Consider the following 19,427-nt stretch of genomic DNA (forward strand, 5'->3'; position numbering starts at 1 on the left):
TTCTCTGAGGATGATTTGCTTAATAGATTTTAGAAGACAGTAGAAAGAGTAGTCAAGGAAGATTAGAGAGAGCTAGTGAGAAGAGTGAGTTAAGGACAAAAAGTAGATTAAGGTATGAGAAGTAGGGGATGTTAAGGAGGGAGAGTGCAGTGGCAGGACCAGTGACTTTTAAAGTGCTCTTTGGTGGCTGTATTAAATTGTTTAGGATAAGCTCACCAGCTTAAATATCAACCCCTATGTCACAAGATGGGTTGCAAACTGGCTCAGGGATAGAACCCACGTGGTCAGAATAGCAGGTGCCATGTCATACTCTAATCCAGTTACAAGTGGCGTCCCACAAGGCTCAGTCCTGGGACCTCTCTTGTTCGGTATATATTTCTCCGAGGTACAGGCTAACATGGGTGGACTATGGCTGACCAAGTTCGCAGATGACTGCAAACTGAGTGCCATAATCGACTCTCCGGCTGACGCAAGCATCCTTCAAAAGGGTCTCACAGAGACAGATAACTGGTGCCAGAGCCATGGCCTAAAGCTAAATGCCAAAAAGTGCATAGTCATCCCCTTTGGGAAAAACAAAGTGCCCACAAATTACCACATAGGTGGTAATAGTACAGAAGAAGTAATTATGGACTTGGGGACCCAAATAGATAGCAATCTCCTTTTGACGATCACGTTGCCAAAGTGGTTAGAAAGACCTTCTATATAGCCCACCTTATCACGAAAGGGTTCACATCTAGATCGAGAGGTCATTGTGCCCCTCTACTCATCACTTATCAGGCCCATAATTGAATACAATGCCCCATTTGGGATGTACCTTACCCGACACCTGCAGTAACTGGAAAGACCCCAAAAGTACCTCACCAAGAGGATCAAGGGACTCAAACAGATGCCCTATGCAGTTCGGCTAAAGAAACTCCATCTCTACTCAGTTGCGTACCACCTACTCAGAGGCGATCTGTGTCTGACGTATAAAACCATGTCCAACCCAGAATTAATGGACATGCTTCACCTCAGGAAATCCAAATCCCTTAGAGCTACATACTCCAGGGACTTGAACCTCAGCACAGAAATAAATAGGACATGCTGGAGGGACAGATTCATATCCCAGAGGCTCCCCTCACTCTGGAACAAAATCCCAATCCATGTTAGGCAGAGCCCCTCACTGACCCTCTTCAAGAGAAATCTTGATGAGTGGATGGGCGATAGTAAGTTTACCCCTGGGATCTCTTCTGTGTCCCTGCTTGACAGAGGTGCAGTAAACTAACCTTAAAAGGGCTACCTTCTGTGACCTACTATACAGAGGCACAGTCAACTAATCTAAAAAGGTGGCGAAAGCCAAACACACCCTGGCTAGGCTTATAAATGCCCTAGGGCAGATAGCCTAGTATTAACCTATAAACCTATGTGTAAGGGTCCTGATTTCTAGTGGGAGCCTATTCCAAGCAATAGTGGGGTGATAGCTGTACATGTTGCGTCCAACTTTAGACTTGGGTTTGTGGATTTGTAGTAGGTCTTGGTTGGAGCTTCAGAGAGGTCTGGAGGAAGAATAATGGGAGATGAGGGGATAGTGCTGGGCGGTATAGGATAGAATGGGTGATCTGGAGCTGAGAGAAGAAGCTGGTGGGGTAATTCACGCCAGTTTAGGCGTTGTAGAAAGAGAGAGAGTGATGGGATTTGTAGATGTTTTGGGCAGCATATCTAGCAACCTTGTTGTAGGTAGATTCGAGTTTGGTCAGGAGTGCTGAGTTAAGATTTGTGAGAATTTGAGAATTATACATTAGACTGGGTAGAAGTAAGAGAGAGAGTAATCTTGGTTTCAGCAGTAAGGAATTTCTTGTTACGGTAAAGGAGCTCTAGTTTTGAATGAGTCTTTTTGATAGTTATTAACATGCAAGTCAAATTTAAGCTGATCATCGATGGTTACTCCTAAGAGCTTAGTGCTGGATTCTAGAGTGGGAGTGTTATTAAGGGACTGTATGGAGAAGGAGGGTTTAATATTGTTTAACTTTTTGGGTAGGAAGAGTAACAGCTTTGTTTTTTTAGGGTTAAAGATGAGCTGGTTGTTGGAGAGCCATGTTTCAACTAATTTAAAATATGCCTGAGTAGCTGAGAAGAGCTTAGAGGGAGAGTTGGCTGTGGTGATGACTGTAGAGTCTACTTTCTGCCCTAAAGATGACTGAGGACAGGAGGTATAGAGCTGATTAGTAAAGATATTAAAAAGCCCTAGGATAGTCCCTTGAGGTACACCCAGTTTTACAGGGAGAGTGCAGAGTGCCATCTCCCTGATTGAGATCTATCAGTGAGGTAGCTGGAGAACCATGCAACAGTATCAGAGGAGACGTTGAGGTTATGCAGTTTGTGCCGCAGAAGAGTGTGAGACAGTGTTGAAAGCTTTTGAGAAGTCCTGGAATAGGCAAGAAGTAAGTTTATGGTCTTCCGTGGCTATAGCGACAGTGTTGAGGAAGGATAATAGAGCCATGTTTGGGTCTGAAGCCGTGTTGAGTGGGTGTAAGCAGATTCTCCTTTATTAGATACTGCATATTGCTATCCTCTCTCTCTAAAGTCGGAGATATCAGAGGAGTTGCCTCCTTTGTGTATAGGTAGAGTGTAGCATTGTTTCCAGATGGAAGGAACTTTAGATTCAGAGAGAGAGAGAGCGACTGATTAGGATAGATATAGGGAGAGCAAGAGAGTCTGCTGCTAGTAGAAGAAAAGTGGAAGGAATATTGTCAGCTGATGCTGAGCATGATTTCAGATGCTTTGCAAACAGTGAAAAATAGTAACAATTACTATGCAATCAGTGAAATTAGCAAAAAAAGTATGATTTAACAGACACAGTAAGGCAGGCAAATGCAGTACAAACAGTGCAGTTTAGTTTACTTATTTAATACTGTGTTTTAATACCGTAGAACACAAAAAAAGTGAAGTAAGTAGAATAATCAAGTGGGGGGAAAAAAGCTCGGAAGCTTCTAGTCTGGTATCTCAGCTCAGAGTTGTGGCTGGTAGCTGACGTCAGTTCATTTCGGTTGAAACAAGCCTTCAGCTTGATTTAAACAAGTCATAGTCTTTCCAAGTGTTGAGTGTTTCTGCTGCTAGCCAGCATCTAGAGTGGAAAAATTCATCGAGTTCACTGTTTTTGAAGTGAGTGCACTCATTTACCAGCTTTGTATAATCTTGTGCAACCTTTTTTTATATCTTGTGATTGAGTCATTTTCAGCTTCTGTAATGATACCAGATGTGCAGAGGAGATTTGCTTGTGGTAAGTTACAAGGTATGCTCTGATGCTGGTTTACTGTGTGACCTGGTCAAGCCTGCTGAATGCTATTGTGCATAGCAACTTGACAAGATGTCTAATTATTTAAGCATTGTTTTAAAATGTAAACTTTTATTATAGATCAGTTTATAATTTTTTTGTAGCCGCTGTAGTTGCTGCTTTACGTGCAGTTAATTGGCCATTCTGTGTTTAGATTTGTATGCAAAGGGTTACACATCTTGCTGACTGAAATTCCTCCCCAAACCACAAGAAATAAAAAAAAAAAAAAAAATGCCTTGTTTGTATGTGTGTTTTTGTGTGTGTGAGAGAGATGGGGAGGGGTGCTTCGTAAGTGCAGTATGGTTAAATTATCATTATTCAGCATAATGGCTAATTGAAAACTGCCAGACCACCATCACAAAAGGAAAAAAGTTTGTGGCGGAACAGGAAGTAGTAATTGCTGATATTTCCATAGCCGTATACTTTTGCATTCTCGCAAGAACTTTGCCTCCTGTGTAAGGGCAATGGATGCTGACTCTGCGGTTTTGATTCATTCCGGTTCTCCCGCAGACCACAATGTCTGCTGATGGCAGCTCTCTGATACCTGTTTGTACAAGCTGGTTCTCATCAAGAACAGATTTCTGAAGGTTTCTCGTCTTTTTGTAATGTCCCAGTCATCAGCCCTGCCAGTGAGTTTCTGCATTTTCTTTAGTCAGTGTTGGTCCTATTAATGGTGGATGCTGGACTGTAGGTGTCTGTTCTTCAAAGACTAGTCGTAACTAATATCTCCCCTGTGCTAGTCCCCTTGTTACTTTAATCAGCGCTTTCATTTGCCTACTTTTTTGTCTGTGAACAAATAACCAGAGTGCGCTCCCATGTCATTTTTGAAAAGATGCAATTCTGTCCAATAGGTTTCCCTAGTGGCATACGTTTATTTTCTGCTTTTGGCCTTAACTGATTTTGCTTTGCGTGTGTCTGGTTATAAGACTCGTAATAAACATGTGTTTCGGAACCATGTGTTATTCCATAAATTTAGGCTTGGATCCTCCTTTCCAACAGTCTAAGCTTATGAGACCACCTGTTGTCACATCATCCTGGCTTTGATCAGCAAGTCTCTGTAAAACTCTTGTTTCGGACGCTACTGCTTTGTAGAGCCATGTGTAGACTGGCCCTACATCTTTGTTGCTTCAGCTCCATAAGTATCTTTGCAGCATCCATTGATCTCCAAAAGTGAACTGTTTTCTTGCCAGGTTGTTTCAGGATGTAGATGGAAGTCTTTTGTCCTTTCTTTCCAAGCGATCCATTGTTTGAAGAAGACTTTTAGGTGTATGATTTCCATGCTCGCAGTGGAGCAGCTAATTAGTACTCCATTCTTGATTTTGTGTGTGTGCGCAGACAGCTTGACAATTGACAGTGAGACCAAGGGTGTGTTGAAGTACCTGGCCTTTGCCTCTGTAATTGTGTTTGTGGGCAGTGACACCTCAGACGTGGCAGCCAAAAGTGGCCAGATCTAGCTTAGCTGTGCAGAAGCGGTCCTGATTTCTCCTAACACCACTTGCTGATGTACTTTTCTGTGGGCCTTTGTTTTCGTTTAGAAAATGGTAATACTTTAAAGGAAATTTTAAAAGAATAGCCAGTTCCCCATAGCTGCAGGAGTTAAGTTTAGCAATTTCCAGCAAACATTTCTTAAGATTTTTGAAGAGCTGTTGGAAATTCTGGTCCTGACAGAGATTAAATGGCCTTAAGTAAGAATAGCAGCATCTCCAGCAGCCTTCACCTGTTTGGCAGCTGCAAAGTCAGTGAAGCAGAGGCCTCTGTTTTTAGGACAGTCGTGAGATGTATTTTTAAGGTAGTTGGTTGCAGTCTTGACTGACTTCTGCCCTGGCAGTTTCTTAGAGGTGGCTGAAGAGAGAGATGTTCCTCTGTGTATCTCCTCATGTGTATGTGTGGGGATAAGTTTAAAAGGGGCGGCTGCAGTATTACTCTTGACATGTACAGGAAGCTAGTTAATCTCTGTGTCTGTCTGTGCTGCTCCCAACTTTATAAGCTGTCAGTAGGACTGTACTGTAGACGTACGCTGTAACATTTTTGGTGTTAGTGGTGGGTGGGGCGGGGTCACCAGTTTGTCAGCTGTGTGATGGTGGTTGAGCCTATTCTGGATGGTGCCTTTGCTGTGCCTGCAGACCCCCCCCCCCCACTTTTTTTTACCATTCATATGTATTGCTCACATTAGGTTACCTGGAGTTAGTTTTGTTGAGTGAAATCAACCAATCAACTTGCCAAACATAAATTTAAAGATTGTATAGGTTAATAGGACACCGCTTGGAAGTGGATGACATGTTGTCAAGGGTGTAGCTGGACATCCTCTGCTTCCAGGAGTCGCGATGGAAGGGCAGTGCAGCAAAGCTGCTTGGCTTGAGATCCAAAGGCTACTACTCGAATGGGGGCCGAAGGATTGACTAGGAATGGTGTGGGAATTGTGATGGAGAGGCTTCAGAGTATAGTGAGGGATGTTGCCAGAAGTAGTGACAAACTTGTTTTAGTTAGATTTCTGTGTAAGGATAGGACGCTGTTTGTAATCTCTACCTATTCCTTGCCTTCATGACCCTGTTGTGGAGCAAAATGTGCATTTCAGCAACAGTTGCAGGAGAGCACGAGTTTGTCTGATAATGGGAGGCCTGATTGCAGACATTGTTACAGACGGAACAGGATATAAAGACTGGCTGGGTCCACATGGGTGAGGCAACAAGAATAAAGGAGAGGCCATTCTAGATTCCTGTCTGGTAAATGGCTTGATGGTGGCCAACACAAGATCATATACAAGTGTGTCTGACATGCAGTTCTGGTAGACTTCCTCCTAGTAAAGAAAGGGCATTGGGGTAGAATAAAAACTTGCAAAGTTATTTCCAGTGAAACCATCAGCCCACAGCATAAACCAATGGCTGCAAATTTTTTTGCACCTACTGCAGCCTGCAGTGACTGCTGCCATCTTGGAGCAACATTCTGAACCTGAAGAGTATGTCTTGATTTGTTTAGAGTGTTCTACTGTGGATGTAGAAGCAACTGAATATTCAAGTCATTTCCATTTAACTGCCAAGTGTTTGTTTGAAAAGGGAAATTGCCTGTCGAGTGAAGGGATAAATTGTGACCTCTAAAGAACCCTTTGTGCACTGTTTTCAGTTTTCCTCTGTTTGTTTACCTTTTTCTCACGTGCATGAATGACTTGTTTCTTTTCAGTTTGACTTTTCTGGTCTTGGTGCATGTACTATTGCTATTTGCTGTTCTGACCTTGGGTCAGCGGTTCCTGTAGAAGAACAGATATTGATTTGGTATGTGACTGTGTCACCTGTCACTGTGAAAAGGAATAGTGTTTAATGAGCTAATAATAAGAAAAATGATGGAAGACTCCTTTGTGGATCTCTGATCTACCATACTGTTGCTGCTAACCCAGAACAGCTAGACCTTGTCCCTTTCCGTGTATTTATATTGTGTATAAAATACATGTACTTTTTTTAAGACAGGCAGGAATACTAGAGAGCTGGATCTGTATTTGCATCATTGATATTTACTAACAGTTCTGAATTGTCAGGCTCAAACACTTTGTTCCAGTGCACTGTTGGACCAAGTAAATAACAGAATTGTGAAGCAAACTGTCAAATTTAAAGATTCTGTCTTCCGCTGTGATAATTTTCAACACCTCCCTCACCCTTTGATGGGGCTAGTTTGTAGTACTGTTAAGGGCATGGCAAGTGTTGCAGGCACAAGCATTATCGTGTCATTGTGCTTGAATTTTGCCTGTTTTCAAAAGAACTTCAGTGTCCTTCAAAAAATCCCTGTTTTGCTCTAGCCTTTTCAGACTACAAATTAAATTTAAGTTGGAGGATAGTATGAGAGGAAAAGCCTCTAATGGCTGCTGGCATCAGATTTATTAATCCCCTTTGCACTTTCTCTAGGACGTGGAAGAGCCCATGCAAAAAAGGCTTTTGGTCTGGCCAAAAGCCACATGATTTGATGTCCTTTTCATCCTTCCTCACCAATGGATGGTTCGGATCCAATCCTCAGATCTTCCAGTAGGAGCCATACTCTGCAGAGTAAGCTGGAATCTCCTTTGCCAGACCAGATTTTCCAGACTCCAGGTCCTCATTCATAATGTCTTCCAGGTCTTCTAGGAGTTTGTCAGAGGCAGATGTGGATAGGATGATGGAGAAATTTCTCAGGGCTCAGATCCAGATGGGGGTCCTGCCAGCTCTGTCTCGTCTTAGATCAGTGAGTGCTCCTGCTCTCCTTCTCCCTTCCGACCAGTGGTTTCAGTCCCAGGATATGAGATCCCCAAAAGATTCATCTCCAAATCTGAGGAAAATAGTTTCATCAACTCCAGTGGTGTCCCTGACTGGTTCTGCTCTGTTTCAGATCACAGCGGACCTTAGATCCAAGAGGTCGGCATCAATTTTTGTCTGATCCATCTCATCCTCTCGGAGCCTCAGAATGTCATAGAGGGGAAAATGTTAAATGAAATGCTTTTTCTAAATATGGGAAAGTATGAGGAAAATGCATTGGTTGCCTTTTATGTGGGGCATTACATTTGCTCGTATGGGGGTATTTATTAGCATGTGGTGATCCCTACCAGTAAGCAATATGCTTCCTAAAAGAATTCCAAGTAATTCCTTCAGATAAGATGTTAAACCGAGACCCTGTCTGCTTGAATTGGTGGCAGCTCAGGTGATTGTAAAAGATCTCATGGCACCTATCGAAAACAGGGAAGTTCTCCAGTGCCCTGGCCAAACTCCCCCTGTAATATAAATACCACCTTGAGTCTCCCTGAAAAGAGGCCACTAGCCTAGTGGGAATTACTCTGTCAACAAAATAAATTTAATTTCAGGAAATTTTAATCCACAGAAAGGTAGAATCACTCTTCTTCCATTCTTTCCAAGAAAGTTGAAGGCCCTGACTTACACACAGGTCACATTTAATTCACTATGAACATAAATGAAAAACGAAACTTGAGAGAATAGGATTTTAATTTGTTACCCAATAAGGGAAATGGAGAAGGCGCGCAAAAATCCTCTTTAACACTTAAAATTAAAAAAAAAGCTCTTATGGAATGTCCCTCTCAAAAAAAAAATCCTAATGGTGTAAGGTCTCCTCTGTTTTTTAAGCTAACTTTTTTGCATGGGCAAAAGACAACAAGCAGAATAAATAGAAGTCTTGTAGTACAGACCAGGGAATGCAGGTTTCCTGTCAGCTCAATTAGAACTGCTTTTATAAAACAAAAGAAAGCAAATCCGTCCCAAGGTGCTCTACAGGCAGAGCCTGTAAACAAAAATGTCAAAGGGATTGTAAGACCACTATGATTTGCAGTCCCTAGACACCAGCTGGACAACACCATCCTTCTCAATTTGAGATAAGTGGGCATTGGGGGAGGGGCATTTGATTGATTTACAACATTTTGTGTTCCATTCTGGCTAGTATTGATGCAAAATGCATTGTTTACTGTAAATGCACTTTGAATATTGTCAGTATGGTGCTTATGACAGTTTACTTATTTTGAACATGCATATGGGAATAGAATATTGTGTCTTAGCTCAATGAGTATTTGCTTACCTTACACAAGCATAAATGAATGTACAAACTGCTTTTGGCTGTGACAGACTGGTTGGTCAAAACTGGAAAATTAAACATGATGGGTACTGGATTACACAGCATTTTTAAACTATTTTAAATTGGCATCGAGTATGGATTGGTGTGGTGGCACAAATGACCCTCTCTTGGACAAGGTACAGTGGGGTTTGCAGCAACACCAATTGCAAATCAATAACTGTGTTCACTGCTCGACAAAGACTTAGACCCTAGAATAGATCACTGTTACATGGACAGTGTAATCCCTTAAGGGGCACTTTGCCTCTTTGAGGGCACCTCTCTTGGACAAGGTACAGTGGGGTTTGCAGCAACACCAATTGCAAATCAATAACTGTGTTCACTGCTCGACAAAGACTTAGACCCTAGAATAGATCACTGTTACATAGACAGTGTAATCCCTTAAGGGGCACTTTGCCTCTTTGAGGGCACAGACATGTTGGTCCAGGATGAATTACTGTCACTAATCCAATCAAGGTATGCCTTAAAGAAAGCTAGGGTACAACTCTACTGTATATGTAATGGGAAATTATTCCGGGATGGGAGAGTAAATCTGTCTCCCCAACTTGTCTCCGTTGTTGATAGATTCCCCTATAAATGATTCCTTTATGCTCTGCCCCAAACAGCTTAACAGCTTCTTTTGACCTGGATGAAATGCCTTTTAATTATTAATTGGTATAGACAGAAGATTCCTGACTGTTGTTGCTACACGAAGGTTAACTACTCTCTGAAGGTGCTGAGAGAGACAAAACAGCTTGGACCCAAACACTACCTGCCACAGATTTCTCCAGAACATGCTTGTGTACTGAAGTAACCCCTTCCAAAGAAGCTCCAAAACCTAGCAGTCTTCAAATAGAAGCAAAACATTCAAATGTTTCAACTAATGCTTGCCACCCATGTCTCTTTGCAATGCCCTCTACTTCTACCTGCACTAGACCTAACATAGAATGGTTTTGAGAGCTTCTAGGCACTTTGTACTTCTGCTCCACCTCATGAAGCCTTCTAGGATTTTTTTTGTAGGGGGGGGGGGTTCTTGGCAGCTGTTTTAAGACGTGTTTTGTCCTTTTTTATGGGGTCCTCAATACAGCATAAGTAGATTGTTCAGAAAACACCCAGCATAAAACAACAGTCTGAGTATAACATCCATAGCATTAGGGTGGCTGCAGTTTCCTGAACTGAAAAAAAGTCTTAAAGAAAAGCAAACATATTGGGTGAGGTTCTTATCCATTTTCTGTTCACTAACAAAAGAATAACCACACACTTATTGGTCTGAGGGAGCTCCTGAAGAACTTTTCTTTGGGAAATATGACCACTTCTGCAATAGTCACACTCTTCCAGCAGGGTGTGACATTTTGAAAAAGGGACAGTGGCTTGGGGGGGGGGGTCAAAAGTAGTGACACAGCTTCTGGACACGTTCCCAAAATCCATCTGTCAGTTATGCTGTGGAAGGACAAATTACACCCCCTCCCCCCAACAGTTGACAAGGTCTCAAGGTGACTGCAGCTGACCACCCTCAGTTTGAGCATAAAGAATCCTTGTGTACTTACCATAATTTGGCATCCGTGTTGTCCATTTTCATTCTTCCTCACCAATGGGGGGTTAGATCCAATCCTCTGATCTGGCTCTGCTTCATACATTAGACTTCGGATCCAGCTCTCAGGCTCCTCCTTCTACCCACAATGCTCTATTCCATCCCCAACACCTCAGAGTTTGCTGCCTAATCTCCCATTTTATAGCAGAGATAGACGTAGACAGAAGAAAGATGGGGCTCAAACTAGGAAGTGAATGCTTCAATACAGTCTAACTTCCATGAGTGCTAAGGATGGGAGGGAAGGTGAGGAAGAATGAAAATGGACAGCACAAATGGCAAGTTATGGTGAGTATATAACTAAATCAGTTGTCCTTTTCATCCTTCCTCACCAGTGGGACAGAGTCCCCAGCTACATAACCCTCTGGAGGCCCTCATGGAAGGACCCGCCATAGTGCTGTATAACCGAAAGAAGTTTTGCTTCTGCAAATGATGTCCAATTTGTAAAAAAGATACGAGTCTTTGAGCAAGTAGTTGCAACACAAATGGCATCAGTGGATGCTTTTGTAGACTTTCTTGGTAAAAGCTTTCTGGGAGGCCAAGATAATATCACAAACTAGGGAAGAAAGCCTGGACTGTGCCAACTATTAATGGAAGTAGAGAAACCATGTAGCTAGTTTCAGGGTGTGGGGATTGGGGTGCTGAGTTCCTGATTGGAGAGACAGGCGATCCTGAGTGGGTTCCAGTATCCATGGAGAATATTCCAAGTAAGACTATAGGAAGGGAAACCATACCTGCTGGGGCAAGAAGGGGGTAGTGAGGATGACTGAGTGCTTCGGTCTGCTTGCTTTCTGTAAGAACTGTAGCTCCCAGGTCTCCTGCATACCTACCATTCCCTTCCTGTCATTCCAATCCTGATTCAGACCCTCTCTTTGTGACTCCCCCAGAGGGGGATCACAGCGAAGTACTTCCACTTGTTGAGGGGTCAAGCAAAAATGATTGCAGCAAGGCTGGCCACAGGGACTGAAGATCATATTCACTACTGATCGATTGAGACACCACTAATGAGGCTCAGCAGATCCATTCTGATACCTGTCTGCTAGCGAGTTAGTTTTCCCCGGGACGTATGGCCTCTCACACAGTGGATTAGATTGGGTTCCTCCTGGCTTGTTGGTGTACCAGACTAGTGATGTGTTGTCTGTTTGAACTGCAGTAGTCCCCAGAGGGAGAATGTCTTGAAATGCTTGTGCTAGAAGGACTGCTGTCATCTCCAAGACATTGCTATTCAACTTTGTCTCCAGAGGGGACCGCATTCCTTGGACCATGTTTTCCAAGAAATGCACCCCCCCCCCCCCATGGGAAGAGTCCATGGTCACTGTGGCAACTGAGAGCAGAAGGATGAAAAGTCTACCCAGAAAAAAAGATAGGCTGGCTGAATCCACCAACGAAGATGACATTTGCAAACTGGAGTGATTTTTATGGGGAATGATAGGGGCTGAATAGAGTGGAGAGAAGGGCATCCACTGTTATGGTAAGACATTACACAACTCCACTGTCTGGGAGTACAGCATGATGCCAACCATTGCAGTTCACACATACTTTACTAGACTCACTTCCCTAATAACCCCTGTGGTGAGAAATGATGCAATCCTAGTTGCAAGCATTTTACATCACAAACCATGCTCCCAGTTGCAAACATTATACATCGCTTATAGTCTGCCCAATCATTTTTCAGTCAGACATTACATGGCTCATTTTAAGTCTTACCTTTGTTTAAACCTCATTCCTCCCCTGTATGTGTTGTTCCCATAATTCCAAATTTTCCTATGTAGTTTGCTCCTACCCTTTTCTAAAAATCTCATTTCCAGTTGTTTTATCTCTTTACTGTATTCTCTACATCTAGTATAGTTTAGACATGAATACTCAAATGGAGCTGTATGAAGCTGGATCTGATGGATCTTCACACTTTTTTTTTATTACAGCTATCACAACTTTCTTCTTGGATGTTGTTACCTCTACCCCTCTTTTAAATACTATTAAAATCTTCCATATCTTTCAGTTTTTTCCCTCCTAGCTTCCAAACTTCCGCAGGAGTACCATTTATTCTTGGGGACATTCCTGTAGATTGATTATACATCACAATTTATATCTCCTCTCCTCCTATCCTAACCGTTGGTAATCAAGCCTCATTTACCTCTAACCTTGGAATATTTAATTCTTCTTTGTATCTTTTCTTGATTTCTGTATTTCTCTGCTTTATACAGACTTTCATATAATTACTGAATTCACATCAATACAAGTACTTCTCTTTTCCTTTGTCCGAGATATTCAACTGAAAAATCATCCTGAATACCTTTTTTTATCAAATTCACATGTTCGGTTCTTTCCAAGTGTGTCTCCTGTAATGTAGCTATTTGCAGTCTGCATTTTTAATGTAGTTCACTATTCTTTTCTTTTTTTGTATTTATCTGTGAGACCACTGACATTTAAAGACATTACTGAAAGCATAATTGTATTAAAAAGTTCCTTTTAACTATAACACATTTTTGTTAAATGTCTAGTTCCAGCTTTTGTGTTACATGCATATACTGTTTGGCAGTTAGAACTTTTATATAGTTGTTTGTTTATCCTATCCATTTGAGCACATCTTACAAAACTTCCTTGTTTTATTCAAAGCCCTCAGACAAAACAACAAACAAACCTACAGTACCGCTCTAAAACCTAACAAGTAAAACTGTGTACATCTTCAGATATTGATGTTTTACCTTCCTAATAGGAACAAATGTCCCAAACTTGACAGCCACAGTCATTGACTCCAGTTAACCTAAAATAAAGGTTACCCATGCTAAGATACATAGTGCAGCCTGTGCTTCTAGCCAAGTGTTAACTGGTTTTGTCGTTTCCTTGTAGCTCACCCAGCTGGGCCCCTAAATGCTTTCAGAGAACATTGTCTCCTAGCTAGTGTCTTCTTCTTCTTGTTCTTGTTCTTCTTCTTCCCCCAGCCATTCACTCTCCACCACACTTGAACAATTTCTCTTTTATCAGATTGTCTTTATGGAGACATGAGAACCAGACAGTTTCTCATCAGATTTTCCATGAGGACATGGCAGTCACATACAGCATTGCTACTAAGCATACATTCATTTGCTAGGAAAAGGCTTCATAATATTCAATATTATTTTTCATTTACTTGCTTTCTGTTAAAACTTGTTACTAAATCAATCTAAGGTCCTTTAATCCAGCCATTCCTCCATGCAAGAATGAGAAAAAACACACTCATGCTCTTTTAGCCAGGCTTTTTTTTTACATTGCAGTATCTGTTTCTAAAAACAGAACAAGAAGAAAGACAGAAGAGGGAAAGAAATGGGGGGAAAAAACAGCAGCACCTGTTTACAATCCATTTTACATTTGAAAGCAACTGAGAACTTTACTTTATACGATGCAAAGAAAACCATACACCACAAAAACAGTACTATTAAGAAAAAAAGGGTTTTATTTTCTTCCCCTACCAAAGTATTTTTCTGAACATTAATGACATGAAGTAGGGCATGTACTTTAGAACCCCACCCCCCAAGTCCAACTAATTCTAAAAGTCCAATATTCCCAGATTTTCTTCTGTCATTTTACAAATATAATTAATGCATTTTAATCCCACATTATTACTGATTTTATTGCTGTTCATCTCCATTGGCCAAATCCTGTCTCTGCTTCATTTCTGACATGCTCTCAATTCTTCTTCTCATCCTTCTTTCCAACATTTTCCAATGAAACAGTGGAAAAGGTTTCACGGGTGCAGTCTCACTGTGGTCTTTATTACCAGAAGAACAAGAAGCAGGATTCCCCCCTTCTGTTTCACAGCTCTCTTTTTGTTGGACAAACGTTTGTATTTTCTCCTTAGCATGTACTTAATCAAAAAATGATTTTGTCCCTCCATGGAAGAATACCTTGAAGACAGCTGGGTACAGCAGTTTTATTTATAAGCTTGCATTTTGACATTCCCTGAACAGTGGAATGCATTTACTCCTTTTCTGCCTGGTGTACAATGAGCAATCATTCTCCACAAACACTCTGCTGTCTCCCACTTTTAGTATTTTGTCCTTATGCCACAGTTTTCAGAATCCACTCCTTCTGCTGGTAGGATTGCATTTTTTACTATTAAAGGTCTAGGTTGCTTTCTCATAGCCAGGTTTGGAGCATACACACAATGTGCCTTTCAACTAATAACTCCTGCTGTGGAATACCAGTCCAGTTGCTTATTTGTGCTTTAATAAAATGAATAGTCTGTTCCTTCCAGCTTCTCTGGTGTAGCTGAAAATCTCAGATTTTCCCTACATGCTTTATCCTCTTAATTCTATTATTTTTTGACACCTCTTTTTGAGCAGTCTCTTATTCAGCCTGCCTTGTCTTCATTTCAACCTCCTGATATTTTTTGTAGCTTTATCCCCTCATCTGAATATCTGTTCAAAGCTTCTTCCATTTTTTTTCCAGTTGTTTGTGTTGATATATTCCATCAGTGTTTCATTTATTTTAACCAGTGCCATGTGCAGTTGTCTTGTATCTTGTGGTTTACTGGAAGTCATGTCTGGAGGTTGCATTGCTTTTTGCTGAACAGCTTTCCCCAGTCAGTGTTTCTTCCTCACTTTTTGTAGCTGACTTTTTTTTCCAGGTGTTCTGTATTTCTTTCTTCCTGGCATCCAGGCAGTACATTCACCAGCCAGTTACTCAAATTTACCCATAAATATAAAAGTCTACAAGTCTTCTGAGTTTTTGTTTTCACACTGAGAGAGCTATCCTAGAAATCACCTAAACTGTTTGTTTTCAAGATAAGTAACCAGGGAAGGCAAACTGCTTCTGAGGGTCTTTGTCACAAGTGCTTTACAGATATTGAGGTATGGTCACTTGAAGCACTCCAACAAAAAAGACGTTTGTGATGATCCTTATGGGGGAATCTGCCTCCCACACTGACATTTTCCATTCTTGGATGACCTAAACTCTGTGTAGCAAAGTAAAATACAAGACCAGCTAGCAATAATAATGATCAAATTGGCAGCAAAGAAGTTCTGGGTAGTTGCATCTGCATGTCCCTTTTATGCTATACGTTCTGTGCAAGGAGCATGGGTGTGACATGCGAGGAGCATGGGTGTGACGTACATTGCATACGAAATAATTAGGCTTTTGTATACTGGCTGAGTGTCGGATTTCTCTGGGCAGGAGATTTCTTCTGTTTAGAATATTACATTAGTGATTATAGAAGGACATCTGTAGATGTCTGTAAAGAACAATTTTGAACACCCATCTAGACAACTCGGATATGGACATATGTTCAAGTGTGGAACTTGTAAATTTTGTTCACACATTTTGGAAACTGATATATGTAGAATTAATAATGTCATGGTTAGGATCCCAGGTAGATGCAGTTGTGTTACAGAATCTATTCAAACTGTCCATGTTTTTACATTGGTAAAACCGAACATAAATTTAAGATCAGGATTAGTGAACATTTGAGAGACATTAGGGATCAGAGTGAAGTCAGCGCTCTTGTCAAGCACGTTAGAGATTTTCATTTTCATACATTTAAATTTATTGTCTTAGAGGTGCAAGAAAAACATGGGGGCATGGCCCTTTCTTCTTTAAGGCCGAACTAACCTGGCAGTTATGACTAGATGCTCTACATTGGCCAGGTTTGAATGGCAGTCTGTCCATTAGTTTGTTAAAACTTAAAGCACTGAACAGATGAATTTGTATTTTTTAACAGTTTTAATCTTTCACTTTTTTTTGTACAATTTCATATGCATTATGATGGTTGGGAGTTATTGTTTTGCTATCTGGTTGAATCCATAAGCTCATTATGTATATTTGGGCTATTTTGTATCCATTTTATATCCATTTAGGATAGTTTTTATGTGTAACTTAGTGGTTTTATACACTTTATATATTTAAATCGTTGCATAACAGTATTCTACAAATTATTCTAATTTAGTTTTATTTTGGAATGGTTACATCTGTGGCTACAGTAATTCAGTTAATTTTATGTATTAGTGTTGTATTTGTCTTTTTTCTTTTCTTTTTTTATTCCTGTGTTGCTTTAAGTCTTAATTGAATGCATTTGACTAGATCTGGAAATGACATGTTAAAAAGTGGTTAAAAGAATGCGTTTCTGTAGTTTGTATCTGATGAAGTTCCTGTTGTTATTATTTGGGGTGAAAGTGCTTATATCTACACTTGTTTCTGTTGCAATAAACTAAAAGTGGTTGTTGGAGTTGTTTCATTTTTGTTTGGCTGGAAATCCTCTTTTGGTGTGGATTCCTTGGCTCTTCTTGCCTGCATCCTGTGATTTGTGACTTTTATTTTTTCTTCTTCTTGCTTGATGTCTGTATTTGCCCTTGAACACTGATTCAGAGTGTGCATGGTGTTTTTTCTCTACAGTTGTGCAATCATGGAGTTGGTGTATACAAGTAAGGAGTGTGGGGTCTTGTCCCCTTGTAAAAACATGTTTTTAGGATACATTTCTTGTGAAGAATATTTTCAGTGTTATGGGTTTTTGGTGACCAGAGTTTGACCTTACGAGTTTCAGTGTTATTAGTTTTCAGTATTATGACATAGACCCATTAGAATAGACTGGTCGTTGCCATATTGATATGTTGATTTTTCCAGGTTGAATAATTTTCTACATGTAAGCCAGGTGTCCATCACATTTTATTTTGCTTTCATTTGTTTACTTTATCAATTAGTATTGTTATATTTTGACTTCTTTTTTGGTTGACCTTCTTTCTAAGCAAACAACAAACAATGACAAATACTTATAGCTGTTCATCAAGTATTGGCTTGTTGCTGCAGAGTAGCAGTGTCTGAGTTGATGCCCCACTGGCAGGATGGGAGTAATGCAGTGCTACAAATACATTGTTTAGTGGGCTTTTCCTGGGCCTAAAGTGTGAACTGCTACACATTCTAAAACCTAATGGCCATTGAGCAAATTATAGAAAGGTTTGCATTAAATATTTTATAATTTGTCTAACATTGGGTGTGTCAAAAATCATCAATAGAGGGATGGCTTGTCTAATGTTTTACTTAAGTGAAAATGTTAATCTCTTTATGCTGAAAGGAAAATGCACCGTGAGAGGAAAAGTGATGTTCAGCAAGTGTTTGTTTCAGAACAAAAGTATTTGAAGGACAAATGACTTGATATCTCCTCATTGTCAGTGAGATCATCACTACATTACTACATTATTTTGAATGGCAGTCCTTTTTGGATAGTGGCTGAAAATGCCAAATAAATCCATGGATTTAAATTTTTTCTAATGTCTGCACCTGCATACACATATTCAAGTGCACTTCACTTACATCTCTGCTAATTTGTTATTGCATTTCAGCTTTAACCAAAATGGCCATACCAAGCGAAAGGTTCAGACAAAATTCCTGGAGGCATATAATTGAGAGAGTTTAATTTTGCCTCATTTTCTCTTTGAAAGCAGTTGTTGCACTTTCCATGTGATATCCTTTCCTCTTCCTCTAGAACTGCATGTTCCTTTTAAAGCTTTAGAAAGATGAACAGTTTGTTTGCTGTGAAACATAAAACCTTTCTGAATGTTATTATTTTTCTCTTCATTTTCAGATGCTGCTGACAAGCGGATCAAGGTAACAAATCCTGTAGTAGAAATGGATGGAGATGAAATGACCCGTATCATCTGGGAATTCATCAAAGAAAAGGTAAAAATAACATTTTGCTGTTTCTGTTTGCCTGCAAGTCTATCTACACAGCTTGTGTGAGTTTGCAGTTCAAAAGTATGAGCATTCGTTATTGAGTAACAGAAGTAATTTTGTCATAGTCTACTTGGCTGGTGTAATTGAGAGAATTTATTCTGTCTCTCTCTGTCTTAGAAAGCTACCACTCTCCCCTGCTGTTCTTGTGTTCTTAAACCCAGTACCTCTATGTGCCACTTATGATGATTTGGCCATAAAATTCCCTTACTGTCCCCTTTCGTTGGCTGCTGGCGTTAAACAAGTCACTCCTTTTAAGCTGTTTGTTTCTGACCTCCCATTGTATTCCGTAATCCTGAGTGTCCACCCAGCCAGCCTGTATTGCTTTTTTATACTTGTTAGCTTTTGAGTTGCTTGCCTTTTGTATAAATTTGTCTTTGGAAGTTTCTCCCAGTCTCCATCTGTTCATACTAGTGAGCACTAGAAGATCAAACTACAGTTTCCCTCCCTTAGAGACTGCTAAAGCTTGAGTTACCATTTTTCATATCTTCCTGCCTGCTTAATGTACATTCCAACACCTTGACGTATCATTTTTTTCATCTGACTTTTAACATCTGCAACACTTGGAGCAAGATTGCCAGTTTGTGGAGAGCCTTTTGTATATTTTGTGTATTCTTAACATATCTGTTTCATTTGCTTTAATAGTCTATAAACACCTAAGCACTGGATAAGATGGGAAGTCAGCTTACCTGTTTGACCTCTTGCCAGCTTTTTGTCACTAGGTCTCCTAAGACAGAGTGATAACTGCCTTTTGCTCCTGGGTAATAATAAAATTCTTCTCAAGCACTAGTAACATGTATGCGAAAGGTTTCGATACTTATTTAATTTCTACGATTTCCTTTTACTTCACTAATCACAGCAAAATGTCTTATTCTAAGGCTTTTTATAAAAAAAGAGTTCCAAAAGTCTCCTAGAAATAAGAAGTCTGCAAAAGTCAGGCCACTCGCCTGCCTTATACATAACCTATCATAAATATATATTTTTGTCTTTGTTGACCATGAAAGTCCAACTGGGTTAGAAATGACCTTTGTTTAGCGAAGGCCCAGGGAGAAAAGCTCCACATTTAGATTCCTAAGTTACAAGTGTTCACAATACGTAGAGTTTATATTATATTTTATATTGTAGATAGTATTATGTCTTGGACTACTATAGAGTGCAAGAAAACATTGTGGTTAGCTGTTTGGAAAATATGTCCAGAAAGAAAAAGTAAAATAAATGTATTTCATGTACACTTCAGTTACAAAGTAGAAGTAA

The 19,427-nt window shown here is 40.3% G+C and overlaps 1 protein-coding gene across 1 annotated transcript in view; it reads left to right on the forward strand.

Annotated features, from left to right (window-relative positions):
- The window catches only part of IDH2 (isocitrate dehydrogenase (NADP(+)) 2), a 286,718-nt gene that overhangs the window by 8,235 nt on the left and 259,056 nt on the right, over positions 1 to 19,427 (forward strand). The window contains exon 2 of the mRNA XM_044078288.1: positions 18,028 to 18,122. Coding sequence (XP_043934223.1) covers positions 18,028 to 18,122 — 95 coding nt within the window. The remainder of the gene's footprint in view (positions 1 to 18,027; positions 18,123 to 19,427) is intronic.

The sequence above is a fragment of the Protopterus annectens genome, chromosome 7.part0 (genome assembly GCF_019279795.1).
Source record: "Protopterus annectens isolate FY-2018-M chromosome 7.part0, PAN1.0, whole genome shotgun sequence".
Classification (NCBI taxonomy): domain Eukaryota; kingdom Metazoa; phylum Chordata; order Ceratodontiformes; family Protopteridae; genus Protopterus; species Protopterus annectens.